The 18,020-nt window shown below is 41.5% G+C and overlaps 1 protein-coding gene across 1 annotated transcript in view; it reads left to right on the plus strand.

Moving 5' to 3' along the window:
• Nucleotides 1-6,802: 6,802 nt before the first annotated feature.
• The window catches only part of LOC135546418 (zinc transporter ZIP1-like), a 29,769-nt gene continuing 18,551 nt past the window's right edge, over nt 6,803-18,020 (plus strand). The window contains exon 1 of the mRNA XM_064974832.1: nt 6,803-7,280. Within this exon, the coding sequence (XP_064830904.1) occupies nt 7,166-7,280 (115 nt within the window). The 5' untranslated portion in view covers nt 6,803-7,165. The remainder of the gene's footprint in view (nt 7,281-18,020) is intronic.

Consider the following 18,020-nt stretch of genomic DNA (forward strand, 5'->3'; position numbering starts at 1 on the left):
ACACAAGTTATTTGTCAGTTTTGTCCGAAGAACAGATTGTAGTGGTAAAATAAAAAGGTAGAAATGTTTGTGCCATTTAGGGGAAATGGAATTCTAAGCATCACTCCAGTCAGAAGAGGCTGGTTTCAAAAGAGGCTGGTTTCAAAAGAGGAAGGTTGGTTTCAATTAATTTGCTATGGCTTCGTGGTATTGTTCCAGCTTAGCCAATGTTCTTTGGACAATTTTCAGCTTTGGGTTCATTTTGACTCATTCTATTGTCCAGCCTACTCCTGTTCTGGCCTGGCGCTGGCTGTGGTCTCTATGTGGCCTTTAGCATGTAGCATGCAGCCCTGGGTGTGTGTGCCATTCAGAGAGTGAATGGGCAAGACAAAATATTTAAGTGCCTTTTGAACGGGGTATGGTAGTAGGTGCCAGGCACACCTGGCTGTGTCAAGAACTGCGACGCTGCTGGGGTTTTCATGCTCAACAGTTTCCCGTGTGTATCAAGAATGGTGGACCACCCAAAGGACATCCAGCCAACTTGATACAACTGTGGGAAGCACTGGAGTCAACATGGGCCATACCATCTGTGAATGAACTGTGAGGATTGTCAAGAGAGAGGGTTAACTGTTAATTGTTGATTTGTTTATTCCACTTGCTTTGGCAATGTTAACATGTTGGACTGTAGGCTACAAATGCAACCATTTTTGGGGACAATAAATGTACTGTTTGATTAATACATGGTTACTATTAGTGGGTATTATCTTTGGAGTTAGTGATCTAGCCCCAAATAAATTAGCCTATGATACTAAAGCACATAAATATTATTTTAACATTAAAATATAGCATAATTATCTACCCAAAATAGATGACATTCACTGGATTAGGTTGCTCATTAAAATATCAAATAATGATGAAATAACTTATTTCTTCAACACCATCAAAGGGCCGTTATTGGCATGGGAAATACGTTAACATTTCCAAAGCAAGTGTAATAAACAATCTAAAATTAAGTTGACCCTCTCCCTATCTCTTCACAATCCACTCACAGATGGTATGTAGGCTGGTTGATGGCACCTGCAGTCCTATTTGAGGGACAACTGGACAGAACATACCAAACTTTAGCTATGACTCACCTCTCCCTCCCATCCTTCAAGGAAAGACCCTTCTTTACACTTCCTGTGAGGCATGAGGCTTTCAAAGTGTCTCCATTTCTCTCATGTCCTATTGTAATATCTCTTTCGCTCTCTCTCCAGGATACATTAGGGGAAGTGGTTTTGCTGTTGGCACCAATCCCATGCTGCCAAGTCAACTACTTTATCCCTCTCATACTAAACTTCGCTCACTCTTGTTCAACTGCCCTTTGATTGCATCAGTTTAATTCAATGTTTAAATTCGCTTTGATTTATTTTTACTGAAAGTTGAATGATGGCACTTGTATGGAGGGATGTGGGTGTGGGGAGAGAGAGTGGGTAGATAGGTGTAGGGGGTTTGGTTGAATAAACACCCTTTCCCCCTACCTCCCTTCATTCTCTTGATAAGTAATAAGTGAATGTAATTGCTACATTTGACCTGTGATATCAAATAAGTTACATAGTGAAGATAAGATTTCATGAAATTACTGTCCTTACACATCTATTGGCCAAATGCAGTCACCATCCACTTCAGCTAGCATTTCCTGTTTGCAGGCCTGTTTTATAAATGTAAGGTAAAGCACTTTGGATGAAGTGTAAAAAATGTGACATAGGCTGTATATATTATGCATGTGCTGGTATTGGTATCCAATATTCTTAAATCTGACATGGGTTCAAGTTATCATTATTATTCCTGCGTCAAGTTTCATATGGCTGAATTGTGTATTTACAGAATACCCCATGTTGTACCATTTTTCATCCACTCGATGGCAGTACCACATTTAAAGAGGTCTATTGAGAATTTCTATTCACCCTTCAAGTACTGAGTAAATGTCAAAATTAATGAAATCCCCTGAATGTTGCTTTATGGATACTAGATATAACTGGTTGTGATCCAGTCACGTGACATGCACAGTTCAGGTGTTCTGCGGGTGATGTGGAGGTCCTGCATGTCCCTAGGCACCCTCATTTGTTGACTTCTGTGATCGAAAAAGCCTTGGTTTCATGCATGTCAACATCAGAAGCCTCCTCCCTAAGTTTGTTTTACTCACTGCTTTAGCACACTCTGCTATGTGGAGGCCCTGCATGTCCCTAGGCACCCTCATTTGTTGACTTCTGTGATCGAAAAAGCCTTGGTTTCATGCATGTCAACATCAGAAGCCTCCTCCCTAAGTTTGTTTTACTCACTGCTTTAGCACACTCTGCTAACCCTGATGTCCTTGCCGTGTCTGAATCCTGGCTCAGGAAGGCCACCAAAAATTCTGAGATTTCCATACCCAACTATAACATTCTCAGTCCAGATAGAACTGCCAAAGGGGGAGGAGTTGCAGTCTACTGCAGAGATAGCCTGCAAAGTAATGTCCTACTTTCCAGGTCCATACCCAAACAGTTCGAACTACTAATTTTAAAAATGACTCTCTCCAGAAATAAGTCTCTCACTGTTGCCGCCTGCTACCGACCCCCCTCAGCTCCCAGCTGTGCCCTGGACACCATTTCTGAATTGATCACCCCCCATCTAGCTTCAGAGTTTGTTCTGTTAGGTGACCTAAACTGGGATATGCTTAACACCCCCGGCAGTCCTACAATCTAAGCTAGATGCCCTCAATCTCACACAAATCATCAAGGAACCCACCAGGTACAACCCTAAATCTGTAAACAAGGTCACCCTCATAGACGTCATCTGAAGATCTGTGAGGAGAGTGACCGCATGAGGATTTGTAACGGTTGGACTGGAGTCGGTGCTATTACCATTCGCGTTTGCCATCGCAGTTGAAACATTAGTTACATGTCTTCTACTCCTCAGGTCGTGTAACATTTGAATCAAAAAAGGTAACTTAGTGGCCGCCAGGCCAAACTGAGCAATCAGGGAGAAGGGCCTTGGTCAGGGAGGTGACCAAGAACCCGATGGTCACTCTGACAGAGCTCCTCTGTGGAGATGGTTGTCCTTCTGGAAGGTTCTCCCATCTCTGCAGCACTCCACCAATCAGGCCCTTGGAGTTTGCCAAAAGGCACCTAAATGACTCTTAGACCATGAGAATCAAGATTTTCTAGTCTGAAACCAAGATTGAATTCTTTGGCCTGAATGCCAAGCGTCACGTCTGGAGGAAACCTGACACCATCCCTACAGTGAAGCATGATAGTGGCAGCATCATTCTGTGGGGATGTTTTTCAGCAGCAGGGACTGGGAGACTAGTCAGGATCAAGGGAAAGATGAATGGAGTAAAGTACAGTGAGATCCTTAATGAAAACCTGCTCCAGAGAGCTCAGGACCTGACTGGGACTGTTCACCTTCCAACAGGGCAACAACCCTAAGCACAGTGGCTTTGGGACAAGCCTCTGAATGTCCTTGATTGGCCTAGCCAGAGCCCGGACTTGAACCCGAACATCTCTGGAGAGACCTGACATTTGCTATGCAGCTACGCTCCCCATCTATCCTGACGGAGTTTGAGGATCTGCAGAGAAGAATGGGAAAACCTCCCCAAATACAGGTGTGCCAAGCTTGTAGCGTCATAAAGGATCTAAATACTTCATTAATGGTGACATGTTTTTTTATTGTTAATACATTTCCAAAAATGTTTTGTCATTATGGGGTACTGTGTAGATTGATAAAGGGGAAAAACGTTTTAATCCATTTTCAAATAAGACTGTAACATAACAAAATGTGGAAAAAGTCAAGGGGTCTGAATACTTTCCAAATGCACTGTACTGTACACTCTGGTCTCAAATAGACTCCTGGATGAACTCCTGCTCACCACTGCCACCCGAGGACTTTAAAAGCTACTAACTTAATTAAATAGGCCTTTTTCTGAAATTTTAAGATTGTATATAAACAAATATTTTGGGCAAAGGACACATTTCTTTGGTTGTCAATAACAAGGATTTAAGTGTGTGTGTGTATATGTGAGGGCATGGAAAAAAAACAATTTCATGAATCATTTTGTGGCCAAAGAAACAGGTGTGAGGAGTCAATCAGAATTCCCTATAATAGAATGTCATCAATTCAATATTAAGACAATTGTGTCATTGCCATGATGACTTATTACATGTGACTTTTCCTATAATGGGAAGTTTATCAGGTGTCCAGTCCTCAGTGCTGAAACAGCAGCTGCATCTGCTGACTACACAGAGGAAGTAACCTGATCAGTGATCCTGGATCAGCAATGCTACCCTGAGACACTTTGTAAATACAGACTTAGATCTTCCCTGAATTGTATGAGTGTATGTAAGTGGGGGCAGGGAAAGGAGTGTGTGTGGTAGCCTGGCTGGCTGGTCAATCATTAATGTGCTGTAGGCTCAGACATTTAACATATGTTCAGTAATTCTGAAAAACAACTATTTTATAGCAGAGAGAACAAATGGGAATATTTGTGCAATCAAAAGGGAATATTCACAAGGTACAGACCACACCAACTGTATACGTTTAAGATATTTAAATGGAGTGAGTGACAGACAGGAGTTGGGGTTTCAACATTACCCACTTTGTTTGACACTTGCAGGGATGCAAACTTGTGAGGGCCCAAAAGGATGACACTTTTTTTTGTTACATTGAAACATGCAAAACAAATGCCTGCTAGGGGGAAAAGCAGGTTAACTAATTAAAACAAAATAATATGATCTACATGATCAGTCTCTGTGTGTAAAATAAGTGGTTAATGTGAAACTAACTCGCAAGTTTAAAAAATGTAACGAAAGAAATCCAATGTTATTTGTTGCCTAGACTTTACTGCAAATGACACTCAAGTATTGAGAAAAACAACTATAAACTAATATTGCAGCTAGCCATGACAGCCTTTATAATATAACGCTTGTGACCACACAGAAATATTGCACTTGGGGGAAAAAAAACATCTTAAAAGTAGAAATAGAATGAAACAAACAGTAATTCTATTTTTGCTCTATTATAATGGCTACTACAGACATTGATCAAGTGCACAAGGCTATATGTGTGCATAAATAACATTCAGAGTTTTTTAAAAGTATAATACCCCTCACATGTGTTACTGTCAAGTTCAACACAAAAACAATATCCTTGGGCTACACTGCACATTATTACATTGTACACTTTCTGCCTGTGGACATCTGTTCTACAATGTGTCAGCAAAAGTGAGAAAGAGGGAAAATGTGTGGTGTTCCATTCACCTCTATAGTGGCATCCAGTTTAAACCAGGCCCAGCTACACTTGATCCCTCTATCCACTTGTTTAACAAGCCACGCACCATTTTCCACTAAATCTCTCATTCTGAAAATGAACCACATTTACATTTACATTTAAGTCATTTAGCAGACGCTCTTATCCAGAGCGACTTACAAACCACATCTGTAGAAGGAAAACATTAGTTAACAGATAGTGGTTAGTTCGTTACCTAGTTAACATTTCACACAGATTACCAGGGTCCAGTAAGCAACTAAGGCATTATAACTTGAGGACCGGTTCCTCAAGTTATATCATTGCGAATTGGTTAAGTTACTAATGTTAGCTCATCTGATGTTGTAGCGTAAGCTTGCTGACGCGTTAACTGTCTGACTTTATTAGTAAGCTAATTATTTAATCAGATAAATTGGCTAATGTTGCTCAACATTTCTCTGGCTAGCTAACCGATAATTCGATCCAGCTGGCAAGATACTTAACAATGCTAATACTTGTTCAACAACACTTTCTCCCTCACCTCAAACTTTCCAAATGCCAGTAGATTTTCAGTTACAACTCATGAAGTACGCATCATCACAAGAAGGTGCGCCCCTTAGTATTATTATTATAATAAAACAAATATACACATTCAAATACAAAAACACAGTTATGGGAAGCACAATTAATTGTATTTTTTTTAATCACCCAGAAAACAGTTACATTCCTCCCCAATTAACACTTTAAATTGCCTGAACAGCACCATATCATCATGAGGAAATGCATTTTGAAATTTGTTCAATCAATATGGCGCATTAAAAGGAAAAGCAGATTTACCAAGCTCGCTGGAAACCCTAGGACATGGCTTGAGAAACTCCAGGCCTCAGGTGCCTGATTGGTGTCACACTTTTGCCCCAACTAACACACCTGACTCCAATAATCAACTAATCACGATCTTCAGTTTAGAATGCAATTAGTTTTAATCAGCTGTGTTTGCTTGGGGATTGAGAAAAAGTGTGACACTAGTCCAGCTCAGGAGTCGCCCATCCCTGCCATAGGAATCTCAAGAGTAACTAATCATGTGAACGGGTTCGGCAACTCAGGTGTCTACACTTCAACAGCAAAATTAGATAAGACGGAAGTGTATGCCCTAGCACTACACAGCTGATTCAAATAATCAGCTAAATCATGAAGCTTTGATTTAAGTGCCCTTGAACGGTTACACTACACGGGCGCACCGATTTGTGTCGAATTGCGAAACGCCATGAAGCTGAGAATCCAAAGTAGTGTAAAGTTTAGATCTAGGCCTAGCATGACAAAGAGCTATATTGTGGAACACACTAAGGAGCCACATTCCTAGTAGGCCTTGTACGACATCATGATTGATTCAATATCCCCGTTTGGTCACAAGAATCAAGTCAGGCGTTATGTGCCTAGGAAGAATTCGTTACATTCTGTGGAGTCAGCAATGAGCTGCGCTGTCTGAGAAAATCGTACTGCATTCTTAAAATTAGCATAGTAGGCGTGGCCATCCGGAAGAGGACGCAAATATGACCTATCCTAACAGCAGGATATTATGCTGGCGCACGATGGTGGAAAAGTCATTTTTAAAATGCGTTTAGGTTATTAAGATTCCCTCATTACCATACACATGTGACGTCATCAGTTGTGCTGCTGACTACTACCGCAGTCCTCCAACACGTTGCAGGACAATGTAAATGTTAGCTAGTAGGCGCCTAAATAGCTCCTGAAATTGTCTGTGTAACAGGGATGAGTTTTTGAATAGCATAGGTTTTTGTTTTTCCAGTAACGCAAACATGTTGGTATGGCGTTTTCATTTTACTGCACGTTGGTTTACATCGCTATTTTACTAGGCTTATCCCAAAATTGCTTGTTTTGATTCAGCCCGGTATAGTAACACATCGAGATGGACTACTTGTTACAGGTGAAAATAGGCGCCCTCGTGGGTTTGTTACTCCTGACCGTATTTTTCGGATTTATCCCTGCTCGGATGAAGTGGTTCAGAGGAACCAGTGGGACAGGTACGTTTCAGTATGCAGCCTACAAGTTATACACTAGTTGGCTAGTATCACGTTGTAACCCCATGCAATTCCACACTTGGGATGTGTTGAGCCAGATGGCTCGTTGCTGAAGCGTCCGTTGCTTGGCGTCCTTTCCTTCAACCTAAACTATTCGGTTTCCCATCAACGAGGCATATCCGATATCTCTAAGAACAATACCTACGATTCGTGTTGAATGAGTCCTTCACTATCAAATAAGCATTTTAAACAGGTTTTGATCCAGGGTGTACTATATCCCGCCTGTGTGGGCTGCTATGGCATTGGAGTCCATTTATAGGTCACGTGAGAATAAACTACCAAGTAGTCTCCCACTTTTACAGACATGAGTTGGGAGACCTGTATAACGTGTTTTAAACGCTTTTTCAATAGCGAAGCACTCATTCAACCAGACACATCTTACGTGTTGTTCCTAGATATATTGGATATGTCTCTTGATGGAAACGTTATTTTGGTGAAACCGAATAGTTTAGGTTTGGTTGTTCATGGATGCGTGGGTAGTTGCGGGATGAAGAAAATTACATGCAAGTGTTGTTGCAATGCCTTCATAAACGTGATCAACATCAACTTGTTTGCCAAATCCAATCACGTGTTTGCTGTGAACTAGTGTTTTATCTTTGTTTCTTCCTTTGGTTTATAACCGCTAAATGACAATTTTATTAAATCAAAATGTGTTTGTCACACAATAGTACAGGTACCTTACAGTGAAATGCTTACTTACAAGCCCTTAACCAACAATGCAGTTAAGAAAAATAAGTGGCAAGTATTTACTAAATAAACTGGAAAAAAAACATTAAAATAACAAATGAAGATCAACAAAACAACATTAACTAGGCTATATACAGTTTTATTGTTTTTACATTTAGCTCAACATTAAATTACTTCACCAATAGGTAGAGCAGCTTGCTATGGAGCGGGCAAGCTGTGTACATGCATTTGACAGACTAGTGTAGGGTGTGAGATGCAAATTCAATTTCATGGGTGAGAAGAGCGCTGAGCATAAAGAGCTGGGCATCTTGTTCCTAGGACATGCATTATCTGAATTAGGCCCACAGAATTATACATATGGAGGAGCGGCTTATATGAAGGAACTTTGAATGTCTTTGAACTTCAGAGAGTTGGCTTAACTAATGTTGCACCAGATCGAGCCCTTGATCATGACTATGGTCCATTACATTAAACATAATTCCACCTAGAGTTTGAGAGCTATACCAGAGCTAGCTAGTTTGCTAACAGAGTGGCACCAGAATTAAAATAAAAACACATCTTACATTTGTCATAAATCCAATGTGAAACGCGATAAGTATATTATCCTTAACTAGCATTGAAAAAGTTAATCCATTATCTCATTAAAAATCTCCCTAATTTCTGAATCATGGTGTAAAGTCAGTAGCTACAGTAGACTACACTTTGGAGGGAGGGGGAAGGGCATGTAGCCTACAAACACACAAGATTTTCTGCTGGCAGGCAGGCTGACACATACATTTGGGTGACAGTGAGGGCTTTGCAAACAGGAAGCTCAAACAGGAAGTACCAGTGACACACTCAATACGTAAGTGGTCTGATGAAGCGGATACTAAGCTACAGGACTGTTTTGATAGCTACAACTGGAATATGTTCCGTGATTCATCCGATGACATTGAGGAGTCAGTCATCGGCTTCATTAAAAAGTGTATTGACGACATCGTCCTCACAGGGAACGTAGGTACGTATCCCAGTCAGAAGCCATGGAATAAAGGCAACATCCACACTAAGCTAAAGTCTCGAGCTGATGCTTACAAGAAATCCTGCTATGCCCTCAGACGTACCATCAAACAGGCAAAGCATCAATACAGGACTAATATTGAATCCTACAACACCGGCTCTGATGCTCATTGGATGTGGCAGGGCTTGAAAACTATTATGGACTACAAAGGGAAACCCAGCCACGAGCTGCCCAGTGACGCAAGCCTACCAGATGAGCTAAATACTTTCTATGCTCGCTTCGAGGCAAGCAACACTGAACCAAGCATGAGAACACCAGCTGTTCCGGACAACTTTGTGATCACATTTTCTGTAGCCGATGTGAGTAAGCCATTTAAACAGATCAGCGTTCACATGGCTGGATGGGTTACCATGATGCGTACTTAGGACGTGCTGACCAGCATCTTCACTGACATTTTCAACCTTTCCCTGACCCAGTCTGTAATACCCATATGTTCCAAGCAGACCACCATAGTCCCTGTGCCCAAGAACGCCATGGTAACCTGCCTAAATGACTATGCCCCGTAGCACTGACGTCTGTAGCCATGAAGTGCTTTGAAAGGCTGGTCATGGCTTTCATCAACACCATCATCCCAGAAACCCTGGACCCACTCCAATTCCTATACTGCCCCAACAGATCCACAGATGACACACTCTCTATTGCAATCCACACTGCCCTTTCCCACTTGGACAAAAGGAACACCTATGTGAGAATGCTGTTTATTGACTACAGCTAAGCGTTCACCTATAGTGCCCTCCAAGCTCATCACTAAACTAAAGACCCTGGGACTGAACACCTACATCTGGATCCTGGACTTCCTGACGGCCCGCCCTCAGATGGTAAGGGCAGGTAATAACACATCTGCTACACTGACCCTCAAGACTGGGGCCCTCAGGGGTGTGTGCTTAGTCCAACCCTGCACTCCTTGTTCACCCACGACTGCGTGGCCACGCATGACTCCAACACCATCATAAAGTTTGCAGACGCCACAACGGTGGTTGGCCTGATCACCAACGACAATGAAGCAGCCACCCAAGTGACAGATTGTTCTCTGCTCCTGCATGGCAACCGGTACCGTAGCATCAAATCTGAGACCAAATGACTCCTTAACAGCTTCTACCTCCAAGCCATAAGTCTACTCAATGGCTACCCAGATTATTTGCATTGAACCACTTATTATATATATATATATATATATATATATATATATTCAAATGTATGCAGATGATACAGTGATATATGTGCATACAAAGAGCAAACAACAAGCTGCACAAGAACTCACTACTGTAATGGTCCAGGTTATAAAGTGGCTCAGTGACTTGTTTGCTTCTCAATGTGAAAAAAACGGTTTGCATGTTCTTCACAAAGAGGGCAACATATGCCACTGAGCCAGATGTCTATGTGTCAGGGGAGAAGCTCCAGGTGGTATCTGATTTCAAGTACCTTGGCATCATACTTGATTCCAACCTCTTTTTTAAAGCATGTGAAAAAGGTAGTTGTGGAAACACTTTGTTGCTTTTATGAATTTTGTCTTGCTGCTTTTTGATCTGTCTGTATGGTACGTCTTGCTTGTCCTATGTTGCTCTGTCTCTCTGTCTATATGGTACGTCTTGCTTGTCCTATGTTGCTCTGTCTGTATGGTACGTCTTGCTTGTCCTATGTTGCTCTGTCTGTATGGTACGTCTTGCTTGTCCTATGTTGCTCTGTCTGTATGGTACGTCTTGCTTGTCCTATGTTGCTCTGTCTGTATGGTACGTCTTGCTTGTCCTATGTTGCTCTGTCTGTATGGTACGGCTTGTCCTATGTTGCTCTGTCTGTATGCTTTGCTTGTCCTATGTTGCTCTGTCTGTATGGTACGTCTTGCTTGTCCTATGTTGCTCTGTCTGTATGGTACGTCTTGCTTGTCCTATGTTGCTCTGTCTGTATGGTACGTCTTGCTTGTCCTATGTTGCTCTGTGTGTGCTCACTGCTCAATGATTGTCTATATTGTAATTGTTTTTAATAACCTGCCCAGGGACTGCGGTTGAAAATTAGCCGGCTGGCAAACACCGGCACTTTTACTGAAACGTTGATTAATGTGCACTGTCCCTGTAAAAGAAATAACTCAAACAGCATTTTAACCAGTTCCCAAGCTTTTAAAATAACGGTCCTGTTCGGGAACAGTATACCTTTCGTTATCGATTCTGGTTCTGTTCCTTAAAAAATGCTGTTCTTTTCCGGTTTTTGGTTCTGTTCTCTGAACCAGTTCTAACCCCTGTAGCTTACAATGGTGTTCTCCAAAGATGATCTTACTTGATAATTTTTTTAATTATGTGTATATAAACTCAGCAATAAAATACATCTCCTCTCACTGTCAGCTGCATTTATTTTCAGCAAACAACCTCTTGATGCTAGGGGGCACTATTTTTATTTTTGGAAAAATAGCTTTCCCAAAGTAAACAGACTATTTCTCAGGACCAGATGCTAGAATATGCATATAATTGACAGATTAGGATAGAAAACACTCTAAAGTTTCCAAAACTGTCAAAATATTGTCTGTGAGTATAACAGAACTGATATTGCAGGCGAAACCCTGAGGAAAATCCAATCAGGAAGTGCCTCTTATTTGGAAACACTTCTGTTCCTATGCATGCCTATTCTCCATTTAAAGGGATATCATCCAGATTCCTTTTTCTATTGCTTCCCTAAGGTGCCAACAGTCTTTAGACATAGTTTCAGGCTTTTATTTTGAAAAATGAGCGTGAAAGATCACATTGCGTAAGTGGATAGGTGGGGGCTCTCAGATTGAGTTTTTGCACTACAGAGTAAAGCGGTCATTGTTCCTCCCGCTGTTATTGAAAAACCTACACACTCGGTTGATATATTATCGAATATATATTTTAAAAACTACCCGAGGAATGATTATAAAAAACGTATGGAACAAAAGGAATATTTGTTGTGTAACTGGGAGTCTCGTGAGTGATAACATCTGAAGATCATCCAAGGTAAACGGTTAATTTGAGGGGGTCAAAATCAAAGTAACAGTCAGTATCTGGTGTGGCCACCAGCTGCATTAAGTACTGCAGTGCATCTCCTCCTCATGGACTGCACCAGATTTGCCCGTTCTTGCTGTGAGATGCTACCCCACTCTTCCACCAAGGCACCTGCAAGTTCCTGGACATTTCTGGGGGGAATGGCCCTAGCCCTCACCCTCCAATCCAACAGGTCCCCGACATGCTCATTGGGATTTAGCTCTGGGCTCTTCGCTGACCATGGCAAAACACTTGACATTTCTGTCTTGCAGGAAATCATGCACAGAACGAGCAGTATGGCTGGTGGCATTGTCATGCTGGAGGGTCATGTCAGGATGAACCTGTGACACACTGCCCCAGACCATGATGGACCCTCCATCGATCCCGCTGCAGAGTACAGGCCTCGGTGTAACTTTCATTCCTTCGATAAACGCGAATCTGAAAATCACCCCTGGTGAGACAAAACCGCAACTCGTCAGAAAAGAGCACTTTTTGCCAGTCCTGTCTGGTCCAACGACCGCGGGTTTGTGCCCATAGGCAAAGTTGTTTCCGGGGATGTCTGGTGAGGACCTGCCTTACAACAGGCCTACAAGCCCCCAGTCCAGCCTCTCTGTCTATTGCGGACAGTCTGAGCACTGATGGCGGGATTGTGCGTTCCTGGTATAACTCGGGCAGTTGTTGTTGCCATCCTGTACCTGTCTCACAGGTGTGATGTTTGGATGTACCGATCCTGTCCAGGTGTTGTTATGTGGTCTGCCACTGCGAGGACGATCAGCTGTCTGTCCGGTCTCCCTGTAACTCTGTCTTAGGTGTCTCACAGTACAGACATTGCAATTTATTTCCCTGGCCACATCTTCAGTCCTCATGCCTCACAGCATGCCTAAGGCATGTTCACGCAGATGAGCAGGGACCCTGGGCATTTTTCTTTTGGTGTATTTGAGTAAGTTGGAAGGCCTCTTTTGTGTCCTAAGTTTTCATAACAGTGATCTTAATTGCCTACCATCTAAGCTTTGTGTCTTAACGGCCGTTCCACAGTTGCATGTGCATTAATTGTTTATGGTTCATTGAACACGCGTGGGAAACAGTGTTTAAACCCTTTCCAATGACGATCTGTGAGGTTATTGGTATTTTTGCAAATTATCTTTGAAAGACAGAGTCCTGAAACAAGGATGTTTATTTTTTTGCTGAGTTTATGATGTTTTATTAACTGGGTGGTTTGAGCCCTGAATGCTGATTGGCTGAAAGTCGTGGGATATCAGAACCCATATACCATGAGTATGACAAAACATTTTATTTTTACTGCTCTAATTACGTTTGTAACCAGTTTAAAATAGCAATAAGGCACCTCGTGGGGTTGATATACAGTGGCAAGAAAAAGTATGTGAACCCTTTGGAATTACCTGGATTTCTGCATAAATTGGTTATCAAATTTGATCTGATCTTCATCTAAGTCACAACAATAGACAGTGTGCTTAAACTAATAACACACAAATTATTGTATTCAATATAGACAAGAAAAATACATAATTTAAACATTCAGTGTAATTTGGAAGAAGTATGTGAACCCCGAGGCTAATGACTTCTCCAAAAGCTAATTGGAGTCAAGCGTCGGCTAACTTAGGGTCCAATCAATGAGATGAGATTGGAGATGTTGGTTAGAGCTGCCATGCCTTATAAAAAACACTCACAAAATGTAAGTTTGCTATTCACAAGAAGCATTGCCTCGGGAAAAAAATACATCTCAGAAGACCTAAGATTATGAATTGTTGACTTGCATTAAAGCTGGAAAGGGTTACAAAAGTATCTCTAAAAGCCTTGATGTTCATCAATCCAAGGTAAGACAAATAGTATATAATTAGAGAAAGGTCAGCACTGTTGCTACTCTCCCTAGAAGTGGCCGTTCTGCAAAGATGACTACAAGAGCACAGCACAGAATATTCAATGAGGTTAAGAAGAATCCTAGAGTGTCAGCTAAAGACTTACAGAAGTCTCTGTAGCGTGCCAACATCTGTTGACGAGTCTACTATACGTAAAACACTAAACAAGAATGGTGTTCATGGGAGGACTCCAGGGAAGAAATCACCCCTGTCCCAAAAAAACATTGCTGCACGTCTGAAGTTTGTAAAAGTGCACCTGGATGTTCAACAGCGCTACTAGTACAATATTCTGTGGACAGATTAAACACAATTTGGGGTAGCCTTGTAGTTAGAGCGTTGGGCCAGTAACCGAAAGGTTGCTGGATCGAATCCCCGAGCTGACAAAGTAAACATCTGCCATTCTGCTCCTGAACAAGGCCGTTAACACACTATTCCCTGGTAGGCCGTCATTGCAAATATTAATTTGTTCTTAACTGACTTGCCTAGTTAAATAAAGGTAAAATAAAAAAGTTGAGTGGTTTGGCAGGAACACACAACACTGTGTGGAGAAAAAAAGGCACAGCACACCAACATCAAAACCTCATCCCAACTGTAAAGTATGGTGGAGGGAGCATCATGATTTGGGGCTGCTCTGTTGCCTCAGGGCCTTGATAGCTCTTTATCATCAACGGAAAAATGAATTCCCAAGTTTATCAAAACATTTTGCAGGAGAATGTTAGGCTATCTGTCCGCCAATTGAAGCTCAACAGAAGTTAAGTGATGCAACAGGACAACAACAGAAGAAAATACCCTTTCTGGAGTCCTGATCTCAACCCAGTTGAGATGCTGTAGCATGACCTCGAGCAGTTCACACCAGACATCCCAAGAATATTGCTGAACTGAAACAGTTTTGTGAAGACTAATGGTCCAAAGTACCTCCCCACAGTTGAACAGGTCTGATCTGCAACTACAGAAAACGTTTGGTTGAGGTTATTGCTGCCAAAGGAGTGTCAACCAGTTATTCAATTCAAGGGTTCACATACCTTTCCCACCCTGCACTGTGAATGTTTACACGGTGTGTTCAATAGACATGAAAACATTGTTGTGTGTTTATTATTTTAAGCAGACTGTTTGTCTATTGTTGTGACTTAGATGAAGATCAGATAAAATTGTATGATCAATTTATGCAGAAATCCAGGTATTTCCAAAGGGTTCGCATACTTTTTCATGCCACTGTTTGTAAGGGTTGTGTCCTAGCACTCCGCTTTGTGTCTTGCCTAACATTAGCCCTGAGCTGTGGTATATTGGCCATATCAAACCCCCTTGGGCCTTATTGCTTATTTATTCTATTTGCATAATTGATTTAGGCCTAGATTATCAAATGTACTTAATTGATTTCTTAGGATGAGAAATCATTGCGTCTTGGGCCCTTAAGATGTAACATTCCAGTGAACACTCAACCCACAGGCCTTCAGTGGAAGTGAAACAAAATATGAGGTGCATTCAGTTTGTTGGGGTGCGGAACGGTTTGTACTGAACGACATGTTTCTCCAAAACTTTCTTGAACAGACTGAGGTATATTTGGTAGGTGTGGCTTGAAGCAATGCGTGATATATTTAAAGGGCAGTGGCCATGCTGGCCATCCTGACAGCATTCACAAACCAACCCCTCCCCATTTTTCAACTGGTAATTCAGGACAGCATTTTTCTACGGCTGACCATGCTTTCCACCTGGCTACCCCTACTAGGTCGACCGATTTATGATTTTTCAACAACCGATACCGATTATTGGAGGACCAAAAATGCCGATACCTCTTAATCGGCCGATTTCTTTAAATGTATTTATTTGTAATAATGACAATTACAACAATACTGAATGAACACTTATTTGAACTTAATATAATACATCAATAAAATATATTTAGCCTCAAATAAATAATGAAACATGTTCAATTTGGTTTAAATAATGAAAAAACAAAGTGTTGGAGAAGAAAGTAAAAGTGCAATATGTGCCATGTAAGAAAGCTAACGTTTACGTTCCTTGCTCAGAACATGAGAACATATGAAAGCTGGTGGTTCCTTTTAACATGAGTCTTCAATATTCCCAGGTAAGAAGTTTTAGGTTGTAGTTATTATAGGAATTATAGAACTATTTATCATTATACGATTTGTATTTCATATACCTTTTGACTATTGGATGTTCTTATAGGCACTTTAGTATTGCCAGTGGAACTGTATAGCTTCCATCCCTCTCCTCGCCCCTACCTGGGCTCGAACCAGGAACACATCGACAACAGCCACCCTCGAAGCAGCGTTACCCATGCAGAGCAAGGGGAACAACCACTCCAAGTCTCAGAGCGAGTGACGTTTGAAACGCTATTAGCGCACACCCCGCTAACTAGCTAGCCATTTCACATCAGTTACACCAGCCTAATCTCGGGAGTTGATAGGCTTGAAGTCATAAACAGCGCAATGCTTGACGCACAACGAAGAGCTGCTGGCAAATCGCACAAAGGTGCTGTTTGAATGAATGCTTACGAGCCTGCTGGTGCCTACCATCGTTCAGTCAGACTGCCCTATCAAATCATAGACTTAATTATAACATAATAACACACAGAAATACGAGCCTGAGGTCATTAATATGGTCGAATCCAGAAACGATCGTCTCGAAAACAAGACGTTTATTCTTTCAGTGAGATACGGAACCGTTCCATATTTTATCTAATGAGTGGCATCCATAAGTCTAAATATTCCTGTTACATTGCACAACCTTCAATGTTATGTCATAATTACGTAACATTCTGGCAAATTAGTTCGCAACGAGTCAGGCGGTCCAAACTGTTGCATATACCCTGACTCTGCGTGCAATGAACGCAAGAGAAGTGACACAATTTCACCTGGTTAATATTGCCTGCTAACCTGGATTTCTTTTTAGTTAAATATGCAGGTTTAAAAATATATACTTCTGTGTATTGATTTTAAGAAAGGCATTGATGTTTATGGTTGGTTTCAGTCGTGCAACGATTGCGCTTTTTTCACAAATGCACTTTTGTTAAATCATCCCCCGTTTGGCGAAGATGGCTGTCTTTGTTAGGAAGAAATAGTTTGTTGCAAGAGAAGTGACACATTTTCACTAGTTAAAATAAATTCATGTTAGCAGGTAATATTAACTAAATATTCAGGTTTAAAAATATGTACTTGTATATTGATTGAAGGGTATTGATGTTTATGGTTAGGTACACGTTGGAGCAACGACAGTCCTTTTTAGTGAATGTGCACCGCATCGATCATATGCAATGCAGGACACGCTAGATAAACTAGTAATATCATCAACCATGTGTAGTTAACTAGTGATTATGATTGATTGATTGTTTTTATAAGATAAGTTTAATGCTAGCTAGCAACTTACAGTAGCTTCTTACTGAATTTGCGTAACAGGCAGGCTCCTCGTGGAGTGTAATGTAAAGCAGGTGGTTAGAGCGTTGGACGAGTTAACCGTAAGGTTGCAAGATTGAATCCCCGAGTTGACAAGGTAAAGATCTGTCATTCTGCACCTGAACAAGGCAGTTAACCCACCTTTCGTGGGCCATCATTGAATATAAGAATGTGTTCTTAACTGACTTGCCTAGTTAAATAAAGGTGTAAAAAAATCTATCAATCGGTGTCCAAAAATACCGATTTCCGATTGTCATGAAAACTTCATAATCGGCCCTAATTAATCGGCCATTCCGATTAATTGGTCGACCTCTAACCCCTACCCCGGGCAGCATTTCTGCACCCCCCACAGCAACTTGCCCAAGCTTCCCCCATTTCTCCTTCACCCAAATCCACAAATCTGATGATCTAAAAGAGCTGCAAAATCTGGACCCTTACAAATCAGCTGGGTTAGACAATGTGGACCCTCTCTTTCTAAAATTATCCACCGCAATTGTTGCAACCCCTATTACTAGACTGTTCAACCTCTCTCTCGTATCGTCTGAGATCCCTAAAGATTGGAAAGCTGCCGCAGTCGTCCCCCTATTCAAAGGGGGTGACACTCTAGAACCAAACTGTTACAGACCTATATCTATCCTACCGTGCCTCTCTAAAGTCAT

The sequence above is a fragment of the Oncorhynchus masou genome, chromosome 1, assembly GCF_036934945.1.
Source record: "Oncorhynchus masou masou isolate Uvic2021 chromosome 1, UVic_Omas_1.1, whole genome shotgun sequence".
Classification (NCBI taxonomy): domain Eukaryota; kingdom Metazoa; phylum Chordata; class Actinopteri; order Salmoniformes; family Salmonidae; genus Oncorhynchus; species Oncorhynchus masou.